Consider the following 25,923-nt stretch of genomic DNA (forward strand, 5'->3'; position numbering starts at 1 on the left):
AGTTAATGAAAGCAAGTTATTCATTCTTAAGTTGCTTGCTTAGTAAATGTTACAGGCATCCATTTCCACTACCTGTACATAATAAATACATGTTTTTTGTGTCTTTAGTGCATGATTAAATCTGATCAGTTGAAAGAAATTAAATCTGGAGAGAAATGTATTACTGCAAAACTAGTGAACGCAAGATAAAGTATGTAAAAAATAAAGACCATGGAGAAACGGCCAGCATTTGGTTTTCAGTGATAATTTAATTATACAAATGTTCATTCAAACATACAGAAAGAGGGCTTTCATTTCTTTGCTCTGACTTTGTCTCATAAATGTGCTGCTGTAGACTCTAGCACCAAGTCATCCATTCACCACTCTGACCCCTGAAAACTTCAAAGAAAGAAAAATCTACCATACCAAAAAAGAAGCAAATGTATCACTCAGTACATACATGACATCCAATTGTAAATGAAAAAGATAAAAATGGGGATGTGTCCCAAATGGTATGGTACCCTATTCCCTATATAGTAAGGGAACTATAAAAGGGAATTGGGGGCGATTTGAGACGCAACCAGGGAGATTAGAGGGCAGTGTATTAATTTGTTTTTAAGACGAGGAGAAACGTTTGTCATTACCATGCTTCATAGGTTTCAAGAGCACATGCAATTGATCCAAGATATTTCCAAATGCCGTCAGGGCATACTGTTACCTAGGCAGATCAACCATGACAAGAGGTGTGGTTCTGGACAATGATACTGCTGTGACATTTTCATAGTACACAGTCATCCCTGGGGGTAAATGAGTGTGCTGCTGTTTGTTGCCCTACTCCCCCCTATGTAAAGTGAATATTTGAAAAAGGTAATCTCGCTAGCCAGGTTGTCAAAGTCTTCACTAGTTGCAGATGGAAAGATAACAAATACAAGATAAAAAGGCATGTAGCCTTCCAGGCATGAAACTGAAGTGTAAAGACAACTGACCATAGTAAAAGAAGCGATAGTTAACTACTCAGTGCATAGAGATTAGCCAGTTAGTGCAAGTAACTTAAAAGGTCTTGAACAGTCAAAATCATGTTTTTCATGAAATTGAATGATATTTGGATGAAACCAGATCAAAGTATGATGACCAAAGTATGAAAAATGACTGTTGCTTCTACAATGATAAAGTTTGATCATAAAGTTCGTGGTCCGCTCCCCCATGTCAAACACTTGGATTCATTATTAAGGGGACATCACTTTAACTCTAATTTTAATACACTAGTGGTAACATGATACTGTCTTACCTAATTTAAATAAGTACCACCTTCTAACCAACATCGGCAAAGGTGTGTTTGGAGGGGCTTGGTTTATATAGCTAGATAGCTACTCTACTGGTGCCAACATTTTACTGTAGGGTGTCAGCAAATATAATGAAAAGTCTACCCTATTCATCTGTGGAAAAGACACATATGTTTCCCCATTCATCTGTGTCTGGTGTTACTGGCTAGCTAGGTCTTCACCCAGCATGGAGCAAAAGAGGGAGAAGGGTCGTTTAAAACGCCAACGCAGTTGTCAAGCCAACACATCCATCAGTGCTGCTGTGAACCGCATCACAAGAGACATGCCAAAACAAATATCATTGATGCAAATTCAATGTTGTTTGAGTTGCTTTATGTATTACCAAATTAGCTTGAGATAATTGTATTGCAACGCCGCTCACCGCATCCAAGTTGCTTGACATAGGCATTTCAAAGAGCTGTCAGTCAAGGCGAGTTGTCGGTCATGAATAGAAACACCCTGCCCACTTCAAACATCCTGGTAGTTAGCCATGAGAGAAAAAGTACTTTTCAGAATAACTGTTCAGAACCTTTCACACATTCTTTATATAGACTCTTGAGGGACTAATGAATTGACTGCCGGTACAAACATATATTTGAAAGAACGAGTTGTTTAACATTTTAATGTCTGAGCAAGAGGACACTAATTGTGATTTCAGAATTTTCCCTCAACAGTTTATTCCAAAGCCCAGGATCATTAGCAAAATGGCTAGAGAATCTGAAAACATCAATCAAGCTGTGCCTTTTTCAAAGCAAATGTATAAGATCTTTGGGCAAAATAAGCAAAGATGCTTCAAAACAACATAGCTCTACATTCTGCAAATACATTCAACTCAAGACAATAAAAGCCAGAAACGTCATGGCTTTGCAACATGTGGACTTTTGCAATCTTACAGAACAAATGAAAACAAATTGAACCTACAGGGTGCTGATACAAATCTACTTCCCATGTATTGACCCTGATATAGTGGATCCTTTGAGTAAATGTTAGTTAATGTTTCTTTTTCTTTTTACAGGACTGGGCAACTGCAATTTTGATAAAGACCTCCCTCTAGTGGATGGATATACTGTAGCTCAACTTCAGAGTAACAGAATCAAAGTGAAGCTACAGCAAATAGTGAACAGCAAATGCATGTGAATGAGCTGTTCTTCATTTGATGTTACCAGAAAACATCAACAACAATACATGCATATCAGGCTGCTGAATTTGTGGAATTACTCTCCTGTCCCTGAAAAGTATACACTGTGAAATTAGGATAAAAAAGTAAGAAGAGAACAGATTACATTTTTTTAAGTCAGTTTAGGAACTAGAGGATCAGTACGCAAAATAAATGGCTTTTCCTCCCTAGTCTGTCTCTTTCAGGTTGCACAACACACGCAAACACACACAACCGCGCAAACAGACACACACTACTCCTTTCATCACTGTAGTCTCAACTGCATTCAGACACGACAACTAAAAAACAAAAAATAAAGATCAGAAAAAAAACTTGTCTCATCGCTTTTAAAAAGATTTGTAGCACTCTCATTTTTAACTTAGCATTCACACATGCATACACTGGATGTGGGATGTTGTTGGTTGAGTCGTATGCTGGGACAGAACAGAGCAGCTATGTCTTCTGGTTTCTGTTTGTTTTGCAGTAAAGTGGAGGTGGGACTTTGCATAAGTGTTTATATGAATCTCAGGATACTCCACCAGCCACAGGTAATCCTCCCTCATTAGTTGATGTGAATCCAGGAACACAGTGCTGCCTGGTTGTGACGATGTTTCCCATGTCTTAAGACTGCCCAAAAGGATAGGGTCCGTGAATACCCTGTGGGGAAAATAAAGAAACATCTTCTGGATATAGAAAAATATTAATAAATACAAAGTTTTGGTTATACGTGTATCCCTAAGAAGTTTATTGTTGCTCCATATAGGTCTTACCTGGCTGTAAGTCACTACTGATAAGTTGCTTTGGAGACCGTTTGTTGCTATATTCACAGAGTTTTGTGACAGTCCATTTTGCTCTTGCTGCATTTCGTCCGGGCCACCCTCCCAGGTGTCCGCGGGGTCCTTGAGACCACTGTCGTCACGGTGACTGTTGTCGTTGCTACCGGCGTGTTTCTGTGGAGAGGCGAAGGGGTTGTAGTCTCCCTCCATGTTGCGGGCAGGCTGGGTGTTAAACTCGGCCTGGAAGGAAGACAGCTGCTGCGTCACACCCAAGAGGCCACCCACCTCCACGCTGAGGATCACCCAGATCATATCTACAGTCGGGAGAGAATAATGTTAACACTCCACCGGGGGAAAGGTTTTTAGAAAACTACACCTAGTATAAGCATTAGACCTTCAATATATTCAAGTGATGAAAGCATTGGTGGATTCAACATTTGACTGCGGTAACACGTTACATCAGAGTATACTTTCTAACGGATGTGGAAAGGTTTAAACAAATACATTTATAATTTGTTAAAATCGGTGCTAAACAGTTATAACAGTTGACTGCTAAATAAAGTTTCTCACCCCCATAGAAGAGTCCTGTGGCTGTGCACATCCTCCACTGGCCCTGGTACATGCCAGGAGCCGCTGGGCTACGCATCTGCACACTGACATCAGCCATCTCCTGGGGGTCTAATGAGCGCACCATCACCATGTTCACATGACCAAATTGGTCCCCTCCAACATACTTCAGACATACCCCAGGGGGCCATGACTCGGCTCCTGCGAGAGACAAACAAATTACACATGATGAAATTGATAAACAATTACCTCAATTGCCAGCCGCAGTAACGATCAGTAGCTTGTTAGGCTGTGACTGTATGCTGCTCCTAAAGGGTCTTTTCACTTCAACCAACCTGTGTTCTGTATCCTCCACGTCTTAGTGAATGGTGTGTCAGGGGGAACAGACTCCCCCTCACCGATCGTCACATCCCCAACAAAAGACATGCATGGTGCATTGATGTTGGGGCTTTCAAAGTCATAGTAGGCTCCGATGGCTGCTTGTAAGTTCCTATGAGAGACGTAAAAATGGGGGAAAGAAATGGATATCAGTTAGTAGAATACAACTATCCCCGTTTTGATGCAAAGGGTGGAGGTTGAAAAGAGGGGGAAATCAAGCAAAAATACCATATTTATACTAAAGGAAGACTTGTTTGAAGAAAACTTAACCCGTTACAAACACACCCCTATACGGGTTGAAACTGGCAGATTTGGGTACATAAGTGCCTGAATTCAGCCTGGTCTCAGAGACTAGACTAAAAGTACTAAAAGTATACTGAACAAAGATATAAAACGCAACAATTTCAAGGATTTTACTGAGTTACAGTTCATATAAGGAAATCAGTCAATTGAAACAAATTCATTAGGCCCTGATCTATGGATTTCACATGACTGGGAATACAGATATGCATCTGTTGGTCACAGATAAAAAAAATAAAGAGAGGGGCGTGGATCAGAAAACCAGTCTGTATTTGGTGTGACCACCATTTGCCTCATGCAGCAAGACACATTTCCTTCACATAGAGTTGATCAGGCTGTTGATTGTGGCCTGTGGAATGTTGTCCCACTCCTCTTCAATGGCTAGAAGGCCAACATCCCGGAGTCGCCTCTTCACTTTTGACGTCGAGACTGGTGTTTTGCAGGTACTATATAATGAAGCTACCAGTTGAGGACTTTTGAGGCGTTTGTTTCGCAAACTAGACTCTCTAATGTACTTGTCCTCTTGCTCAGTAGTGCACCGGGGCCTCCCACTCCTCTTTCTATTCTGGTTAGAGCCAGTTTGCGCTGTTCTGTGGAGGGAGTAGTACACAGCGTTGTACGAGATCTTCAGTTTATTGGCAATTTCTCGCATGGAATAGCCTTCATTTCTCAGAACATGAATAGACTGGCCATTTTAAGCCTGTAATCGAACCGACAAATGTCGATGCTCCAGATACTCAACTAGTCAAAAGAAGGCCAGTTTTATTGCTTCTTTAATCGGAACAACAGTTTTCAGCTGTGCTAATTGAAAAAGGGGTTTCTAATGACCAATTAGCCTTTTAAAATTATAAACTTGGATTAGCTAACAACGTGCCATTGGAACACAGGAGTGATGGTTGCTGATAGGCGTACAGAGGCCCACTATGTAGATATTTCCTAAAAACATATATTTTAAAATAATTCAGCCGTTTCCAGCTACAATAGTTGTCTACACTGTATTTCTGATCATTTTGATGTTGTTTTTGTCCATTAGAATAAGTGCTTTTCTTTCAAAAACAAGGACATTTCTAACTGACCCCAAACTTTTGAACGGTAGTGTACATTGTGCAAATTCGTAACATATCTAAAACAAATTAATACAAACCATAGGGAACATCTCTATATATATTTTTTTAAATATAATTTATTCGCTTCAGGACCCCTCATACTCGGCTCAAGGCAAAAAACACCTGTCTGTTTAAGCAAGAGATATTGGCCTTTTTCATCAATCATCAATACCCCATAATGACAAAGCAAAAACATGTTTACATTTTTAAAAATATATATATGAATAATGACTCCAACTGTGTTTCAACCACTCTACAAATTTCTTGTTAACAAACTATAGTTTTGGCAAGTCGGTTAGGACATCTACTTTGTGCATGACACAAGTCATTTTTCCAACTATTGTTTACAGAAAGATTATTTCACTTATAATTCACTGTATCACAATTCCAGTTAGTCATAAGTTTACATACACTAAGTTGACTGTGCCTTTAAACAGCATGGAAAATTCCAGAAAATTATGTCACGGCTTTAGAAGCTTCTGATAAATGATGTCAATTAGCCTGAGTCAATTGGAGTTGTACCTGTGGATGTATTTCAAGGCCTACCTTCAAACGCAGTGCCTCTTCGCTTGACATCATGGGAAAATCAAAAGAAATCAGCCAAGACCTCAGAATTTTTTTTTTGTAGACCTCTACAAGTCTGGTTCATCCTTGGGAGCAATTTCCAAATGCCTGAATGTATCACGTTCATCTGTACAAACAATAGTACGCAAGTATAAACACCATGGGACCACGCAGCCATCATACCGCTCAGGAAGGAGACGTGTTCTGTCTCCTAGAGATGAACGTACTTTGGTGCGAAAAGTGCAAATCAATCCCAGAACAACAGCAAAGGACCATGTGAAGATGCTGGAGGAAACAGGTACAAAAGTATCTATATCCACAGTAAAACGAGTCCTATATCGACATAACCTGAAAGGCCGCTCAGCAAGGAAGAAATCACTGCTCTAAAACCGCCATAAAAAAGCCAGACAACGGTTTGCAACTGCACATGGGGACAAAGATTGTACTTTTTGGAGAAATGTCCTCTGGTCTGATGAAACAGAAATAGAACTGTTTGGCCATAATGACCATCGTTATGTTTGGAGGAAAAAGGGGGAGGCTTGCAAGCCGAAGAACACCATCCCAACCGTGAAGCATGGGGGTGGCAGCATCATGTTGTTGGGGTGCTTTGCTGCAGGAGGGACTGGTGCACTTCACAAAATAGATCGCATCATGAGGAAGGAAATTGATGTGGATATATTGAAGCAACATCAAGACATCAGTCAGGAAGTTAAAGCTTGGTCTCAAATGGGTCTTCCAAATGGACAATGACCCCAAGCATACTTCCAAAGTTGTGGCAAATGGCTTAAGGACATCAAAGTCAAGGTATTGGAGTGGCCATCACAAAGCCCTGATCTCAATCCCATAGAACATTTTTGTCCAGAACTGAAAAAGTGTGCATGAGCAAGGAGGCCTACAAACCTGACTCAGTTATACCAGCTCTGTCAGGAGGAATGGGCCAAAATTCACCCAACTTATTGTGGGAAGCTTGTGGAAGGCTACCCGAAACATTTGACCCAAGTTAAACAATTTAAAAGGAAATGAGTATGTAAACTTCTGACCCACTGGGAATGTGATGAAATAACTAAAAGCTGAAATAAATCAGTCTCTCTACTAATATTCTGACATTTCACCTTCTTAAAATAAAGTGGTGATCCTAACTGACCTAAGACAGGGAATTTAACTAGGATTAAATGTCAGGATTAAATGTATTTGGCTAAGGTGTATGTAAACTTCTGAATTCAACCGTGTGTGTGTGTGTGTGTGTGTGTGTATATACAGTGAGGGAAAAAAGTATTTGATCCCCTGCTGATTTTGTTCGTTTGCCCACTGACAATGAAATGATCAGTCTGTAATTTTAATGGTAGGTTTATTTGAACAGTGAGAGACAGAATATCAACAAAAACATCCAGAAAAACGCATGTCAAAAATGTTATAAATTGATTTGCATTTTAATGAGGGAAATAAGTATTTGACCCCTCTGCAAAACATGACTTAGTACTTGGTGGCAAAACCCTTGTTGGCAATCACAGAGGTCAGATGTTTCTTGTAGTTGGCCACCAGGTTTGCACACATCTCAGGAGGGATTTTGTCCCACTCCTCTTTGCAGATCTTCTTCAAGTCATTAAGGTTTCGAGGCTGACGTTTGGCAACTCGAACCTTCAGCTCCCTCCACAGATTTTCTATGGGATTAAGGTCTGGAGACTGGCTAGGCCACTCCAGGACCTTAATGTGCTTTTTCTTGAGCCACTCCTTTGTTGCCTTGGCCGTGTGTTTTGGGTCATTGTCATGCTGGAATACCCATCCACGACCCATTTTCAATACCCTGGCTGAGGGAAGGAGGTTTTCACCCAAGATTTGACGGTACATGGCCCCGTCCATCGTCCCTTTGATGCTGTGAAGTTGTCCTGTCCCCTTAGCAGAAAAACACCCCCAAAGCATAATGTTTCCACCTCCATGTTTGACGGTGGGGATGGTTTCTTGGGGTCATAGGCAGCATTCCTCCTCCTCCAAACACGGCAAGTTGAGTTGATGCCAAAGAACTCCATTTTGGTCTCATCTGACCACAACACGTTCACCCAGTTGTCCTCTGAATCATTCAGATGTTCATTGGCAAACTTCAGACGGGCATGTATATGTGCTTTCTTGAGCAGGGGGACCTTGCGGGCGCTGCAGGATTTCAGTTCTTCACGGCGTAGTGTGTTACCAATTGTTTTCTTGGTGACTATGGTCCCAGCTGCCTTGAGATCATTGACAAGATCCTCCTATGTAGTTCTGGGCTGATTCCTCACCATTCTCATGATCATTGCAACTCCACGAGGTGAGATCTTACATGGAGCCCCAGGCCAAGGGAGTTTGACAGTTCTTTTGTGTTTCTTCCAATTGCGAATAATCGCACCAACTGTTGTCACCTACTCACCAAACTGCTTGGCAATGGTCTTGTAGCCCATTCCAGCCTTGTGTAGATCTACAATCTTGTCCCTGACATCCTTGGAGAGCTCTTTGGTCTTGGCCATGGTGGAGAGTTTGGAATCTGATTGATTGATTGCTTCTGTGGATAGGTGTCTTTTATACAGGTAAGAAACTGAGATTAGGAGCACTACCTTTAAGAGTGTGCTCCTAATCTCAGCTCGTTACCTGTATGAAAGACACCTGGGAGCCAGAAATCTTTCTGATTGAGAGGGGGTCAAATACTTATTTCCCTCATTAAAATGCAAATCAATTTATAACATTTTTGACATGCGTTTTTCTGGATATTTTTGTTGTTATTCTGTCTCTCACTGTTCAAATAAACCTACCATTAAAATTATAGACTGATCATTTCTTTGTCAGTGGGCAAACGTACAAAATCAGCAGGGGATCAAATACTTTTTTCCCTCACTGTATATATATATAAAAAATACATTATATTCACATAAGTATTCAGAACCGTTACTCAGTACTTTGTTGAAGCACCTTTGGCAGCGATTACAGCCAAGTCTTCTTGGGTATGACGCTACAAGCTTGGCGCACCTGTATTTGGAGAGGTTCTCCCATTCTTCTCTGCAGATCCTCTCAAGCTCTGTTAGGTTGGATGGTGAGTGTCGCTGCACAGCTATTTTCAGGTTTGTCCAGAGATGTTCGATCGGGTTCAAGTCCGGGCTCTGGCTGGGCCACTCAAGGACATTCAGAGACTTGTCCTGAAGTCACTCTTGCGTTGTCTTGGCTGTGTGCTTAGGGTCGATGTCCTGTTGGAAGGTGAACCTTCGCCCCAGTTTGAGGTCCTGAGCGCTCTGGAGCAGGTTTTCCCCAAGGATCTCTCTGATCTCTTTGCTTTCCCTCGATCCTGACTACTCTCCCAGTCCCTACCGCTGAAAAACATCCCCACAACATGATGCAGCCACCACCATGCACCATAGGGATGGTGCCACGTTTCCTCCAGACGTGACACTTGGCTTTCAGGCCAAATAGTTCAATCTTGTTTCCCATGGTCAGAGTCCTTTAGGTACCTTTTGGCAAACTCCAAGCGGGCTGTCATGTTCGTTTTACTGAGGAGTGGCTTCAGTCTGGACACATACCATAAAGGCCTGATTAGTGGAGTGGCTTTGGAAAGTATTCCTACCCATTGACCTTTTCAAAGTTTTGTTACAGCCTTATTCTAAAATTGACTAAATATATTTGTTTCTGAAATCTACACACAATACCCCATAATTACAAAGTGAAACCAGGTTTTGAAATGTTTGCTTTTGTATTAAAAATTAAAACCAGAAATACCTTATTTACATAAAGTATTCAAACCTTTTGCTATGAGACTCGAAATTGAGCTCAGGTGCATCCTGTTTCCATTGATCATCCTGGATGTTTCTACAACGTGATTGGAGTCCACCTGTGGTAAATTCAACTGATTGGACATGATTTGTAAAGGCACACACCTGTCTATATAAGGTCCCGTAGTTGACAATGCATGTCAGAGCAAAAACCAAGCCATGAGGTCGAAGGAATTGTCCGTAGAGCTGCGAGACAGGATTGTCTTGAGGCACAAGCTTATGTTTGTTTTAATGAATTTTTATAATATTTTTACTTTGTGGCTCTGGCTAATTTGAATGTCTCTTGCTCAGTTGGGTTTCCACTAGTTACCACAAATACAAAGTCAAAATTGGCTATATCATACAAATTCTTGGGGGGGGGGGGAAACAAATGCTTTTTGGTCTTAATTTAAGGTTAGGGTTAAAAAATAAGGTTAGAATTGTGGTTAAGTTAAAAATCAGATTTTAAGAAGATACATTTTATAAATAGGCGGGGTTCATGACTTTGCAAAAATGTGGCTGTTTGAAAGGGGACCATATAAATATTGCCCAATTATTTTTCAGGCAACATATCACAAATCCTAAGTGAATTAATTATTAGATAGTCATGTTGGCAATAGAACAAGCTTTCAAATGATGCCCACCTGACCCAGATTGCAATTTATAAATGGGTTGTTTTCGGATTGGATAAACAGCAACATAAATGTTGTTATGGCGGGGATGCAGGATTGTGTTCCAAATAAAACAACTATAAGTGTACTTGTTTTAGTTCCTAAAACGGCACAACTAAGATAGCTGAAAAAAGAAAAGAACCTCATAGTTGAATACTCTGATTCAAAAGTGCATTGAAATTACTCAGGAACTGTGCACACTTTGGAGAGGTGTGTGGCCATTTGGACACACCAGTTAGTCCTCTCACTCAAACCTTTGTAATTTTTTTGTCTTACGTTGCACAGTTTTGTTTTTGCGTCTTTTACATTCGGTTTTGTACACCAGCTTCAAACAGCTGAAAATACAACATTATTGGTTATTGAAAATATATATTTCACAGCAGTTAAGATGGTACAATGATTCTCTACACTAGACATTGCTTGTTTTGTCATATAAACTGAAATTAGTCAAACTATTCAGATTTTTGCAACCATGAAATGGCAGAACGATTTCTGCATATTGCAACTTTAATCTACAGACTAAACCCTGTCTTGAATTAAGACCCCTTGAAGTACATAAAAAAATATTTGATGAAAAACTTCACATTTGGCCTACTGCTATTAGCCCATACAAACACATTGAATAGTAGATTCACAACATTTAACAGATAGCCCCCCCCAAAAAAAAATCTAAAAAGGAAGTTTATCTGAGAGATATAAGATCAGCTTTGAATTTATTAAAAAAATGTTTTTATATGTATTTAATGTTGGCTCTAAAAACACTCTTCATATATACACTTTCATTCATTTTTTTCAACTGGTACCGGGGGGCCTTCAGACGACTTTTCAGACGTCAAAATATGTACCGTACCAGTCAAAACTTTGGACACATCTATTCCACACCATTCCAGGGTTTCTCTTTATTTTTACTATTTTCTACATTGTAGAATAACAGTGCAGACATCAAAACTATTAAATAACACATATGGAACCATGTAGTGACCAAAAATTAAGTGTTAAACATCAAAATATATTTAATATTTGAGATTCTTCAAAGTAGCCACTCTTTGCCTTGACAGCTTTGTACACTCTTGGCATTCTCGCAATCAGCTTCATCTGGAATGCTTTTCCAACAGTCTTGAAGGAGTTCCCACATATGCTGAGCACTTGTTGGCTGCTTTTCTTTTTCCATGCTTCAGGGTGGGAACCACACATGCGGTGATCATCCGTTCACCTACTCTGCGTCTCACAAAGACACGGCAGTTGGAACCCAAAATCTCACATTTGGAATCAACAAACCAAAAGGACAGATTTCCACCGGTCCAATGTCCATTGCTCGTGTTTCTTGGCACAAGGAAGTCTCTTCTTCTTATTGGTGTCCTTTAGTAGTGGTTTCTTCGCAGCAATTTGACCATGAAGGAAGGCCTGATTCACACAGTCTCCTCTGAACAGTTGATTTTGAGATGTGTCTGTTACTTGAACTCTATGAAGCATTTATTTGGGCTGCAATCTGAGGTGCAATTAACTCTAATGAACTTATCCTCTGCAGCAGAGGTAACTCTGGGTCTTTCTTTTCTTTGGCGGTCTTCACTAGAGCCAGTTTCATCATAGCGCTTGATGGTTTTTGCGACTGCACTTGGAGAAACTTTCAAAGTTCTTGACATTTTCCGTATTGACTGACCATGTCTAAAAGTAATGATGGACTGTCGTTTCTCTTTGCTTATTTGAGCTGTTTTTGCCATAATATGGACTTGGTCTTTTACCAAATAGGGCTATCTTCTGTATACCACCCGTACCTTGTCACAACACAACTGATTGGCTCAAACGCATTAAGAAATTCCACAAATTAACTTTTAACAAGGCACACCTGTTAATTGAAATGCATTCCAGGTGACTACCTCATGAAGCTGTTTCAGAGAATGCCAAGAGTGTGCAAAGCTGTCATCAAAGCAAAAAGGTGGCTACTTTGAAGAATCTAAGATATATTTTGATTTGTTTAACACTTTCTTTGGTTACTACATGATTCCATATGTGTTATTTAATAGTTTTGATTGTAGAATAAAAGTGAAGACATCAATGTAGAAAATATAAAAATAAAGAAAAACCTTTGAATGAGTAGGTGTCCAAACTTTTGACTGGTACTGTACGTGTTCATGAGAGTCTCGCCTTTGCACAGAGGTGTATTAGTGTGTAGCCCAAACTGTTCAGACGCTACAGACAGAAGTTCGCAGATCGGCTGTACCAACTTCAGACGAGTCCCAAGATGCTTTGGACTCTACAATGGAGCCAAGCCCACTGTAGAGCAAAACTGAGAACACCATTGTGTTGGTGAGAGTCAAATCAAATGTATTTATATAGCCCTTCTTACATCAGCTGATATATCAAAGTGCTGTACAGAAACCCAGCCTAAAACCCCAAACAGCAAGCAATGCAGGTGCAGAAGCACAGTGGCTAGGAAAAACTCCCAAGAAAGGCCAAAACCTAGGAAGAAACGTAGAGAGGATCCAGACTATGAGGGGTGGCCAGTCCTCTTCTGGCTGTGCCGGGTGGAGATTATAACAGAACATGGCCAAGATGTTCATAAATGACCAGCATGGTCAAATAATAATAATCACAGTAGTTGTCGAGGGTGCAACAAGTCAGCACCTCATGAGTAAATGTAATTTGGCTTTTCATAGCCGATCATTGAGAGTATCTCTACTGCTCCTGCTGTCTCTAGAGAGTTGAAAACAGCAGGTCTGGGACAAGTAGCACGTCCGGTGAACAGGTCAGGGTTCCATAGCCGCAGGCAGAACAGTTGAAACAGTCAAAGAGTCATCTTTCTATAGAGAGGTTTTTCTAGGCCAAACCGTTCGGACGCTACAGACGATTTTGTGAGAAGACTGATTTCCGGGATGTCTCATGGTCTGACAAACACCACTCTAGCTGTCACCTCTCACTGCAGATGCGGAAGTGCGACATTGGCAGATGCGGTGGATTGAGACACATCCAATGCAAAAACTGATATATCTAGCTTAAACTGATGGATTTTTAAAATGGTGATTGTTTTATTATGCGGGGGCATGGACATCGACTATAGGGGGTTTTAAAGGACCAATCTTAAGGAACTGCCCAAAAACAGAGTGCGTGGAGATGATTTATGGATGACCTATGCTCCTCATGGAATAAAATGGTTTAAGTCAAGTCAGTAAGTCAAAAGGTGCAATCTTGTGCCTTTAGTTTAACATTTCCACTGCTGTGGTAACTTGTATTGCTTCTTGAATCCCTCCCCCTGACACACTCTGATAAGGACAGGGAGCCAAGCCCACTTTAGCCAAGCCCACTGAAGCCAAGCCCACTGATCCACCACCCCTAAAGGCTTTTACTAACTAACAAGCTGGTCAACAGGAATTACATTCTCTGAGAAGTTTTTTTTAGTCCCTTTCAAATGTTCCTTGCTCATACAATTTGGCCAGATGTATTTTAGTGGACATTGACCTTTAGAATTATGCATGTTCCTCAGAGCAACACTACAGAAATGCTGCAAGCTGAATGTACAGCAACATACCTACTGTCATACGTGAGTGCAGCAGTTCCACATTTGAGACAGTGCAAATACATAGTCTCACGTGATTACAAATCAAGGCCTTCGAATGCCCATTTGCCACGATGCAGTGGTATGTTGTTAGTTAACTAGCCATAGTCAATAGCGAAGCAAAACTGTACAAATGTAATAGTCAATGAATGGGGTTATAACGTTCACAACCATGGAAGATAAACTGTCCAGTAACATTACTAAGGATGAACGACGGCGAGATATGATGTGTATTGTGTACATAGTTGCATTAATAAACAAATTGTGAAACGTTTCCACAGCAGAACACTGCTGTGTGGGGACAAACCTTCCACCTGCAACATTGCTGCATGCGAAACTTGAACTGCACCACATGCTGACTGCAGCACGTGCCCATGATCTAAAGGAGGGTCTTGGAACCATAGAGATCCTACTCAAGTACTATGTCATAACCCCTCAAAGTTCCAGAATGGTATGAAAATTGAAGCCATTGTGGTGTTCAGGGAGAAATCCAAACCAGTCTAATTGGAATGAATGGCAGTAGAGGCATTGGAGATGCATTTCCTGCTTTACTTACGCAGGAAAATAAAGGCATGCAATATAAGAGTGTGCAATATAATTATTGTCAACCTAAAATTATTGTATAAACAATTTATAGTTCTAACTTTGACATCTAAAATATATGTAGACAGACCATAAATGTCTTAGTGTTTGTTTTCTTGGAAAGCTGTGTTATAATTATACAATATCAGTAATTGTTGCATTTATAAGTCCTATCATCAACTGATTTCAACCAGTGTATGGCTGTGGATGGACTGCATTGCTTGTATGGAACGTTGGTATATTAGCAGTTAGCCCAAGATGTACTCTTAAGGAGCTTACGGTTACTCCTTAAAGTCCAAGGAAGTTATATATTATTTTCAAAGGTATACTGGCTCTGGCAGCCAAACACTCCATCTAAATGTGAAACGATTCTCAATTGTGATACGGTTCAGGAAACAAAGCCCTTTACTTTCATATCACATAAACATAATTTCACAAATGCTAAATATACACTTACTGTTCACGGTTTTAACCGGCTTTATCACAGTTGCAACCAACAGTATTTTTCAGTGAAAACAGGTTTCTAGTGGCCTTCTGTTACACACAGATGTTCGGAGCATGCTAGATAATTAGTTATCACAGGTGGTCCCTCTGTCTTCCGTAAACATGCGCTGCAACATGGGGATATGGCCATGTGGGAACACTAACTCTATAAACGGGTGTATCAATTTAACCTTTTGAAAATTATTTCTTGCTGATATGAAAGGTCTTTATGCTTTCAAATGTTCAGAACGAGCCGTGGCTCTTAACAAAACTCCTCTGTACAGAAGACGCCTTCATCCAATGACTCCTCTAGTGTCTAAGCCTGGGGGAGGGTTCCACTTAACTAACATATGGAATTGTTTTAAGATGGCGACACCAAAGATAATTTTGCTATTTGATTTTGACACTTTAGGTATAAAAAAAATTACCAAATGATTTATGAAATACTGAATTTGGCTTTAGTGCTATTAGCCCATAGAAATGCATTGAATGACAGATTCATACGTGGAAAAACAGCTAGTCCCAAGAAATATTAAAAAGGAAGTTGTGTCTGTCCTTTATCTGAAAGATAGGAAAGACCAGGAAACTACTTTAAAAAATGTATACATATTTAACCCCCTTTTTTTAGGCACTAAACTACCATATATACTTCCATTATTTTTCTTGTATCGGGCTATCTTCAGGTGAGTCTTGTGGGTGACTTTGAGCAACCGACATGAACGTCTTCATAAGAAACTCACCTTTCCATAGATGGGTCATAATAGTTTGTAGGCCAAACAATTATATTGTGTTATCATATTTTGCCTATTCCAATGTTTGTAGAATGCATACTGGCATTTGAAAAAGGGAATCCGGACACACTGTGGGCACGGGGGACATTTAAATGTAGTTGTAGATGCATGATACATTTGGAATTCCATGATCAGAACTTTATGATCAGAATACTAAAGCTGCAAGTCTAGACACAGCCTTAAACCTACAATATGTAACTTTTTGGGCAACTACCAAATTCACATAGAAAAGTGGGTTATAGATATGTCATTCTCATTGAAAGCAAGTCCAAGAAGCGGTAGATCTGTTCTATGTACGCTATTTCTATGCTACCCATTCTTAAGTTTAGTTTTTGGGGGTATTTTACTTTTGGTTTTGAACACCAGTTTCAAACTGCTGAATTTTTCGTCAAAAAATGTTGGTTATGGAAAAAATATTTCACAGCGGTTTAAATGGTACAATGATTCTCTACATAGTGACTGCTTCTTTTGTTACATATACTGAAATTAGGCTAACTATTAGAATTTTAGCAACCAGGAAAAGGCGGAGCAATTTCTGCATACTACACCTTTAAACTGGCTGGCTAACAAACATGCTGTGCATATAACAATAAGATAGTGTAAAACAATGAATTTTATCACAGCACTGGCAGACCATGGCTGATCTATACTCTCCCTAACCAGCTGGCCTTTTATGCTGTCATAATAACAAATCATGCATTGAACCTTATTGTGACCTATGTCATAATAACAATTATGTTCCTTCTAGTATTCTAATTCTATGCTTGGAACCTTGTTGTGACCCAGGCCGTGGTCTTGTAATGCCTGGACACTTTCATGTGGAAAGAAATGGATTGCTGAAAAAGAAAATCAGAGTGGACAAACGAGCCTCATTGGTTGTATTTGCCTAGCTAGATATGATGACTACTCTTGCTAAAGATGCGTTCAACGTTAATTCAAGAAGATCCTCTCCAGACATTATAATTAGTGTGACGGTACAGTACAAAATAAAGATATGCAATTTACACGTCCCACAATAACGTTATAGAATGATAGTAAATAGACCCACATGTCAATGATTTTTCATTGAAGGAAGGACTATCCTGGCTGTAGCCAACTAGCTAGTTAGCTAGCTAGCAATCCAAATGACAATCCAATTAATTACATTTTACATCTAAGAATAGACACACAAAATAATAGTTTTTGCTCGTTGAATTGTAAATAAAAAGAAAATCACAAACAGATTGTTGGCTGACTATCCGTCATACAGCTAACTAACTAGCTAGCTAAGTTAGCATTAGCAAACACAGAGAGGCCACAAGTCCCCGAGCTCACCAATTGGTCATGTCCAGGAAGAAGGCGCATCCAGCGGGGTTCAGTTGAAACCCAAGCAGTCTCTGAAACTCGGCTATGAGGATGTCTTTATCGGTGGTGCCCATGCAGCTAAATTTCTGCATAAGCTCCGGGTCCAGATCCAAATCCATGCCCTCCATCGCGGATTTCCCTGACAAGGGACAGGGTTCCTTTCCTAATTTAGTCCGAGGCCTCAACCTGTCATAAAAAATCTAAACAACAACCCAAATGCGCATGACAGTGACAAATCTACGACTGATGCCGCGTTCAAACCAACAGGGAACTCGGATCTGGGTACTCGGAAGTCTCCGACGTCAGTGCGTTCAAAACAACTGGGAACTCGGGGAAAAAAACGAGCCCCGAATGGGATTTAAAAAAATGTAAAATGGTCATCCAACTCGGAATTCCACATCGGGAAATTGGGCCTCTTTCTATCGCTCAGACTTTCCGACCTGAAGATAACTGATGTCATGTTTTGAGCTCGTATTTTTCCGAATTCCCAATTGTTTTGAACAAGGCATAATGGGGCTTTCAAGACAACTGAGAATTCAGTTGTCTTGAAACTCTACAGTCTCCATACATAATGTATGCCATTTACAATCGATGCAAATCCACAATACATGCATTAGGATACAGAAAATCTATGAAAGAAGCCATAATTTGTTAATTCCAAATATTCACATTCTGATCCAAAGACTCTTATTCCCCCGCCTTGATGCCCCATTAAAATGTGTTTGTTTGATTTTCTTTTGGTGAGAACCTAAGCAGGAAAGGCACTGAGTGTTGGATGTTAATAGTTTCCCGGTGGTCCCTTTAAGCCCTAAATATTGAAAAGTAAAATTTGCTGGTTGGCTCCCCGTGAGGCTCTCTGACGTCAGTGATTTTCAGGTCGGATAGTCGAAACTCTACGAAGGTTCCCGAGTTGGAATTTCCGAGTTGAATGACGGTTCAAAATATTGTAACGACCCTGGGTTTATAAGCGCGGAAATCGACTCTACCGCACGAGCATGCTTTCGCGGCTCAGTCGATAGCGCGCCGGACCTCGGGCTTGAAGGTCGAGGGTTCGAGACCTGCTCCCCGCTGTTTCATTACAATATGTTTCCAAGTTGGAGCTCGTTTTTTCTCGCGTGATCCCAGTTACCGTGAACACACTGAAATAGGAAGTCGGATAATTCCGAGTTTCCAGTTGTTTTGAACGCAGCATACGTCAACCCATGGCCAATACACGAGGGTCGATGTAGCGAAATAATCTGCCAACTCGGAGGTCACACCTAAAACGGTCAACTATTTACTTTAGTTTCTTTAATAGATCAATTAATCTGTAAATCGCTGCAACTATCAAACAACAGGTGGTGAACACAACAGATACACGCTATATTTTGTAATCGAGTCCGCGCTGCGCCAGCTCAGGCCGACCCTCTTGAAATAAGCCATGGTTGGCGTTCCAGGTCGCCTACATTGCAGACGTGCTGCGCATTATCATATCTCAGAAGAACTTTTTGCACTACAAAATTATTTCTTATGAATGCATACAGTACTCACAAAATGTAATGCCAAATGGTCAAAACAAATGTGTCATATAATTTTATAAGACATTGATTATCTTATTCTGTGCCCGAATAGTTTGCATTATTTGCAATACCGATAGTGGGGGGAGGTGGCGCTGCAGTTATTATGCGGACCCTAACGAGGACGCGTCTCATCCTCTCATCTTAAAGCAGTCGTTGTTTACTTAGACTTCCGGTAAAGGGAAAGGGTTTTTCAACGTTTGGTGTAAGCCAGGCTGATCGAAATGCCGAAGTAAGTGTTTTATCTTGTGTCTCTCAGTTGCATATTTAATTTATTTTGAAGGTATTTTATACCGTAATGAACACTGGACATGTATATCTAATGGAAGTTCAGAACTATTGGAAGTTAGTTGGCTAATTCAATCGGCTTCAGCCAGAGCTTCAACCCTAATAGCTGTGAAGGAAGTGTAGCATCATTCATAGCATTCCTGTTTTGCTCCCTGATCTTACATTGATTTGGTTTTATTATGACAGCTGAAGTATATACTCTGGTTTTACCTACACTGATCAAGTTGATCTGGTGCTCAATGTCTGTTTATCTATCAGGTTTTATTGTGACTACTGTGATACTTACCTAACTCATGACTCGGTAAGTCTGCACAACATTGGTAGTAGAAGTGTTTACTGATTGCATGTGGTTGATTCTGTCTTTAAACTGCATGTGATGAGTTTCTTCTCTAGCCTTATTGTATATTCAGATTGTTGCAAGGTCAACATTGTGTCCAATGTACATTGATGGCTGTAATGTGTTTGGTAGCCCTCTGTGAGGAAAACACACTGCAGTGGCCGCAAACACAAAGAAAATGTAAAAGACTATTACCAGAAATGGATGGAAGAACAAGCACAGAGCCTCATTGACAAAACAAGTGAGTAACACAAGAAAAATACATACTTTGACCTGTCTTTGTTACCTTGATGTGTTTCGGCCACTATAACCATCCTAGGTGAAAAGTGGCCGGAGGGCTAACAATTTTTGTTTCTCTTAGCTGCTGCCTTCCAACAAGGGAAGATGCCCCCAACACCATTTCCAGGAGCCCCACCTCCAGGGGGTGCCATGATCCCTCCACCAAACCTCCGTAAGTGCACCAGTGCCATGTACATTTCTGTTAGTATGCAAAAAGCACATCCAAGCTTGGCCAAATTCCTCAGTTGGAGAGTAAATCTTACCACTCATTTACAAAAATGACATTATATACAAATATTTTGCTACTAATAAAGGTCTGAGTTACCTGGTAGTTGTTGTTAATGATGTTTTACGAATAGATGGCCCACCACGTCCAGGGATGCTACCAACACCCCAGATGGGTGGTCCTCCAATGATGCCCATGATGGGTGGAATGGGACCACCCCCACCTGGAATGATGGGTGGTCCAGGTAGGATAACCTCAACTTATTTCTGTAATGTACAGTGCATTCAGAAAGTAGTCAGACCCCTTGACTTTTTCCAACATTTTGTTATGTTACAGCCTTATTCTAAAGTATATTACATATAAAAAAAATCTAAGCAATCTACACACAATACCTCATAATGGCAAAGCTAAAATGGAAATATCACATTTGCATAAGTATTCAGACCCTTTACTCAGTACTTTGTTGATGCACCTTCGGTAGCGATTACAGCCTCGAGTCTTATTGGGTATGACGCTACAAGCTTGGCACACCTGTATTTGGGGAGGTTCTCCCATTCCTCTCTTCAGATCCTCTCAAGCTCTGCCAGGTTGGATGGCGAGCATCGCTGCACAGCTATTTTCAGGTCTCTCCAGAGATGTTACATCGGATTTTAGTCCTGGCTCTGGCTGGGCCACTCAAGGACATTCAGAGACTTGTCCCGAAGCCACTCCTGCGTTGTCTTGGCTGTCTGCTTAGGGTCGTTGTCTTGTTGGAAGGTGAACATTTGCCAAGTCTGAGATCCTGAGTGCTCTGGAGCAGGTTTTCATCAAGGATCTCTCTGTATTTTGCTCCGTTCATCTTTGCCTCAAACCTGACTACTCTCCCAGTCCCTGCCTCTCATAAACATCCCCACAGCATGCTTCACCCTACGGTGAAGGAATGGCTTCCATCTGGCAACTCTACCATAAATGCCTGATTGGTGGAGTGCTGCAGAGATGGTGGTCTTTCTTGAAGGTTCTCCCATCTCCACAGAGGAACTCTGGAGCTCTGTCAGAGTGACCATCGGGTTCTTGGTCACCTCCTTGACCAAGGCCCGTCTCCCCCAATTGCTCAATTTGGCAGGGCGGCCAGCTCTAGGAGGAGTCTTGGTTGTTCCAAACTTCTTCCATTTAAGAATGATGGAGGCCACTGTGTTCTTGGGGACCTTCAATGGTGCAGAAATGTTTTGGTACCCTTCCCCAGATCTGTGCCTCGACACTATCCTGTCTCGGAGCTCTACGGACAATTCCTTTAACCTCATGGCTTGGGTTTTTTCTCTGACATGTGCTGTCAACTGTGGGACCTTCTATACAGTACCAGTCAAAAGTTAGGACACACCTATTCATTCAAGGGTTTTTCTTTATTTTTACTATTTTCTACATTGTAGAATAATAGTGAAGACATAAAAACTATGAAATAACACATGGAATCATGTAGTAACCAAAAAAGTGTTAATCATATCAAAATATATTTTACATTTGAGATTCTTCAAAGTAGCCACCCTTTGCCTTGATGACAGCTTTGCACACTCTTGGCATTCTCTCAACCAGCTTCATGAGGTAGTCACCTGGAATGCATTTCAATTAACAGGTGTGCCTTGTTAATTTGTGGAATTTCTTTCCTTAATACGTTTGAGCGAATCAGTTGTTGTGACAAGGTAGTGGTGGTATACAGAAGATAGCCCTATTTGGTAAAAGACCAAGTCCATATTATGGAAAGAACAGCTGAAATAAGCAAAGAGAAACGACAGTCCATCATTACTTTAAGACATGAAGGTCAGTCAATGCGGAACATTTCAAGAACTTTGAAAGTTTCTAAAAGTGCAGTCGCAAAAACCATCAAGCGCTATGAAGGAACTGCTTCTCATGACGACCGCCACAGGAAAGGAAGACCCAGAGTTAGCTCTGTTGTAGAGGATATGTTCATTGGAGTTACCAACCTCAAAAATTGCAGCCCAAATAAATGCTTCTAAGTTCAAGTAACAGTCACATCTCAAAATCGACTGTTCAGAGGAGACTGCGTGAATCAGGCCTTCCTTCATGTTCAAATTGCTGCAAAGAAACCACTACTAAAGGACACCAATAAAAAGAGACTTGCTTGGGCCAAGAAACACAAGCAATGGACATTAGACCGGTGGAAATCTGTCCTTTTGGTCTGAGTCCAGATGTGAGATTTTTGGTTCCAACCGCCGTGTCTTTGTGAGACGCAGAGTAGGTGAACGGATGATCTCTGCATGTGTGGTTCCCACTGTGAAGCATGGAGGAGGTGGTATGATGGTGTTGGGGTGCTTTGCTGATGGCATTGTTGGTGATTTATTTAGAATTCGATGACCTGGCATCCACAATCACCCAACCTCAACCCAATTGAGATGGTTTGGGATGAGTTGGACTGCAGAGTGAAGGAAAAGCAGCCAAGAAGTGCTCAGCATGTGTGGGAACTCCTTCAAGACTGTTGGAATATCATTCCTGGTGAAGCTGGTTGAGAGAATGCCAAGAGTGTGCAAAGCTGTCATCAAGGCAAAGGATGGCTACTTTGAAAAATCTAAAATATATTTTAATGTAACTTTTTTTTTGGGGGGGGGTTCATGATTCCATATGTGTTATTTCATAGTTTTGATGTCTTCACTATTATTCTACATTGTAGAAAATAGTAAAATAAAGAAAAGCCCTTGAATGAGTAGGTGTGTCCAAACTTTTGACTGGTAGTGTAGACAGGTGTGTGCCTTTTCCAAATCATGTCCAATCAATTGAATTTACCACAGGTGGACTCCCAAGTTGTTGAAAAATCTCAAGGATGATTAATGAAACAGGATGCACCTGAGCTCAATTTTGTGTCTCATAGCAAAGGGTCTGAATACTTATGTAAATAGGGTATTTGTTTTTAATTTTTAATACATCTGCAAACATTTCTAAAATCCTGTTTTCGCATTGTCATTATGGGGTATTGTGTGTAGAATGAGGGAAAACAATGATTTAATCAATTTTAGAATAAGGCTGTAACGTTATAACGTTTGGAAAAAGTCAAGGGGTCTGCATAATTTCTGACTGCACTGTACATACATAGACTCAAACAAGTGACGAATGTGCTTCGGAGTTTGCCAGTATTGAGAAAACATACCATCTAAAACAAAATACTATCATCTGAAAACAGGAATGACTCAAACCATAACCTGTAAATGCCTTCTTTCCTTCATTCTCAGGTATGCGACCTCCAATGGGTGGCCGAATGCAGATGATGCCTGGACATCACATGATGCGACCTCCCGGTCATCCAATGATGATGCGGCCAATGATGGCACGGCCAGACCGATAAACACTGTGGGTTTGTTCCACATGATCACTAAATCTTAGGTTCTCACTTCTCCCCTAAAGTCATTTGATTAGGGAAATCTATGGTTGATTTTTAGTTGGTCTAAAGCATTTAATGAAGTCGCTGACAAGTGCTACAGTCCCTTACATATAGCCATTTGATCGTAGAAACATTGTTAATTTTGTCAAACTACCAAGTAGATTTGAAGGTGAGTAACAGATTCTGTGGAACTAACCTTTTGGCAATCCCTCCCCACTCTACATCTGTCTCTAGGACTTAACTTTACATAATACTGTTTTGGTCATCTTCCCTTTGCTGTACTCCCACCCATTTTCCCTGGATGGATTTCATTTTTATTATGCTACAGATTTTATAATGATCCCCTCTGCTTATTCCAATTTCCCCCGCTCATCCTTGTTAGTTCGGTGTCTTGGCACATGCTAAAGACAAAACAGGAACATATGAGGAGGTTGTTGAATGTGTTTTTGTCATTCACATAGAGGTGTATTAAGGCCTGTTTTTAGTTGGCAGTACCAGTCGGATGAAGCATTGTATCAACTGTTTAATTTTTATTTTTTTTTACAATTTTTATGAGCTGATGCTATTGACTGTGCATTTATTTTATAACGGTCTATTAAACGAAAATGATAACTTATTTGTCTGGTCGATAAGGTTTTCCGTCTCTTTGAACACAGTTATATTTTATATCCCTTGCTGTTCGTTATAAATTCAGCAGATGGCGCTAACGCAATATTTGTGTCAAAGCATGTCTTTGCTATGTCTTATGGGAAACATACAATTACACAAATTACCCGTGGTGAATAAGGGTAGTTTTTCATTCCGTTGAAGATGAGAGGTGGAGTAGAATGTGAAGAGATTATGCCTATACGCTAGCTAGCTACAAATAAATAATTTAGCTTGGTTATTCTCACCAACACCGCAATGGCAGGAATAATCAAAAAGCAAATATTGAAACATTTGTCCAGGTAAGAAAGATTCCTAGCTAGCTTGGCTAACGTTAGCTAGCCATCTGCTTTAAGCTTGGATGGGCCAGCTAGGTGTAATACTAGGTAGGCATGTCAACCAAAGATGGCCAGATAGAAGGATATTCATGATTTGTTACACAGCCCACTAGTTGTCTTTTGTGTTGGATAAATCCGCGGGCAATCTCTCAAGCTAGTAACGTTAGTGCAACACCAAGCAAGGCTGATGCATAGTCTCGTTCTTGGAAGATTTTATTCATGTCAGTCACCTTACATAATGAATCAATACTGCTGACTGTAAATAAATGAATCCAGCATGATGGTACCATTTCTCACGAGTGTGACTGTAATAGAGTATGGAACCTATTATATTTAACGTTACCTTCAAGTGTTCTGCTTGGACCTCATCACCGTCAGTCATTCAACAGACATGCAGACTTTTCAGGACCGGCCAGCAGTGAGTGTCTATGGACGGGACAGCAGTAATTTATAGGCACAATATAAGCTCCTGAATGGGGCTTAAACAATTGTGTACAAAATATTTATTTTTTAGAAAAGATTACCCAGTTCCGGACCTGTAGTTACAGCCATGAGTGGAGCCACTCCGTATAGAGAACAATGAAGCTCAGGTGGCTTCAGGACTATTCATAAATTCCTGTCCCTCGTTTGAGTCAGGTTATGAGAGCAATTGCTGACTGTGGGTGTCATTTCAAGTCAGTGATGAACGGCCGTTAGCCCTTCCTTCAGTGTAATTTGTTTTCACTTACAGTGGTTTGAATAACCTGGCATTACACCTCACAAGGATCTCATCATGAGATAGAATTAACATCAGTTGGTGTGCCTGCCTGCTGGAGTGTAGTGCTGCTGCTGTGCTATTTTGAGAAGATGGTCCAATTTTGGGCTTTTGTTGTCACAGATGGGGATGGGCATTTTACATGTTCGTGCACTCCCATAATTCTTTTCTCGAGTACTCAAATAATAAAAAATAGGTGTGTCTTGACCACCATTTGCCTCATGCAGTGCGACACATCTCCTTCGCATAGAGTTGATCAGGCTGTTGATTTTGGGCTGTGGAATGTTATCCCACTCTTCAATAGCTGTGTGAAGTTGCTGGATATTGGCTGTAACGGGAATACACTGTCGTACACGTTGATCCTGAGCATCCCAAACATGCTCAATGAGGGACATGTCAAGTGAGTATGCAGGCCATGGAAGAACTGGGACATTTTCAGCTTTCAGGAATTGTGTAGGGATCCTTGACATGGGGTCGTGCATTATCATGCAGAAACATGAGGTGATGGCAGTGGATGACTGACACGACAAATGGACCTCGGGATCCCATCACGGCATCTCTGCATTCAAATTGCCATCGATAAAATGCAATTGTGTTCGATGTCCATAGCTTATGCCTGCCCTTACCATAACCCCACTGCGCTGCTCTACCTTCTTAATAGCATTATCAACAAGGCAGGTCCTACAGGCTCTAGTTTTGTCGCACCATCCAGGGAAAATGCAGCAGCTACTCTTTCTGGGGTATGGCAAAATTAAGGCAGTTATACAATTTGAAAAACACTACAATACATTCATAAC

At 40.7% G+C, this 25,923-nt stretch overlaps 3 protein-coding genes across 3 annotated transcripts in view; 2 read left to right on the forward strand and 1 right to left on the reverse strand.

The window, feature by feature from the left end:
* Positions 1-228: 228 nt before the first annotated feature.
* LOC139542550 (protein ILRUN-like) lies at positions 229-18,201 on the reverse strand. The gene is made up of 5 exons (XM_071348120.1): positions 17,307-18,201; positions 4,136-4,290; positions 3,804-4,001; positions 3,228-3,547; positions 229-3,114 (listed from the first exon to the last, which is right to left on the reverse strand). The coding sequence occupies exons 1-5, from the start codon at positions 17,462-17,464 to the stop codon at positions 3,079-3,081; spliced, it is 867 nt and encodes a 288-aa protein (XP_071204221.1). The 5' UTR covers positions 17,465-18,201; the 3' UTR covers positions 229-3,078.
* A 47-nt stretch (positions 18,202-18,248) lies between these two features.
* Positions 18,249-24,005, forward strand: LOC139542552 (U1 small nuclear ribonucleoprotein C-like). The gene is made up of 6 exons (XM_071348121.1): positions 18,249-19,124; positions 19,439-19,481; positions 19,650-19,758; positions 19,879-19,968; positions 20,156-20,266; positions 23,241-24,005. Exons 1-6 carry the CDS (start codon positions 19,117-19,119, stop codon positions 23,351-23,353), a joined length of 474 nt encoding a protein of 157 aa, XP_071204222.1. The 5' UTR covers positions 18,249-19,116; the 3' UTR covers positions 23,354-24,005.
* A 124-nt stretch (positions 24,006-24,129) lies between these two features.
* LOC139542549 (bridge-like lipid transfer protein family member 3A) overlaps positions 24,130-25,923 on the forward strand; it is a 49,065-nt gene continuing 47,271 nt past the window's right edge. Inside the window, exon 1 of the mRNA XM_071348119.1 lies at positions 24,130-24,336. Coding sequence (XP_071204220.1) covers positions 24,293-24,336 — 44 coding nt within the window. The 5' untranslated portion in view covers positions 24,130-24,292. The remainder of the gene's footprint in view (positions 24,337-25,923) is intronic.

Source organism: Salvelinus alpinus, chromosome 17 (genome assembly GCF_045679555.1).
Source record: "Salvelinus alpinus chromosome 17, SLU_Salpinus.1, whole genome shotgun sequence".
Lineage (NCBI taxonomy): Eukaryota > Metazoa > Chordata > Actinopteri > Salmoniformes > Salmonidae > Salvelinus > Salvelinus alpinus.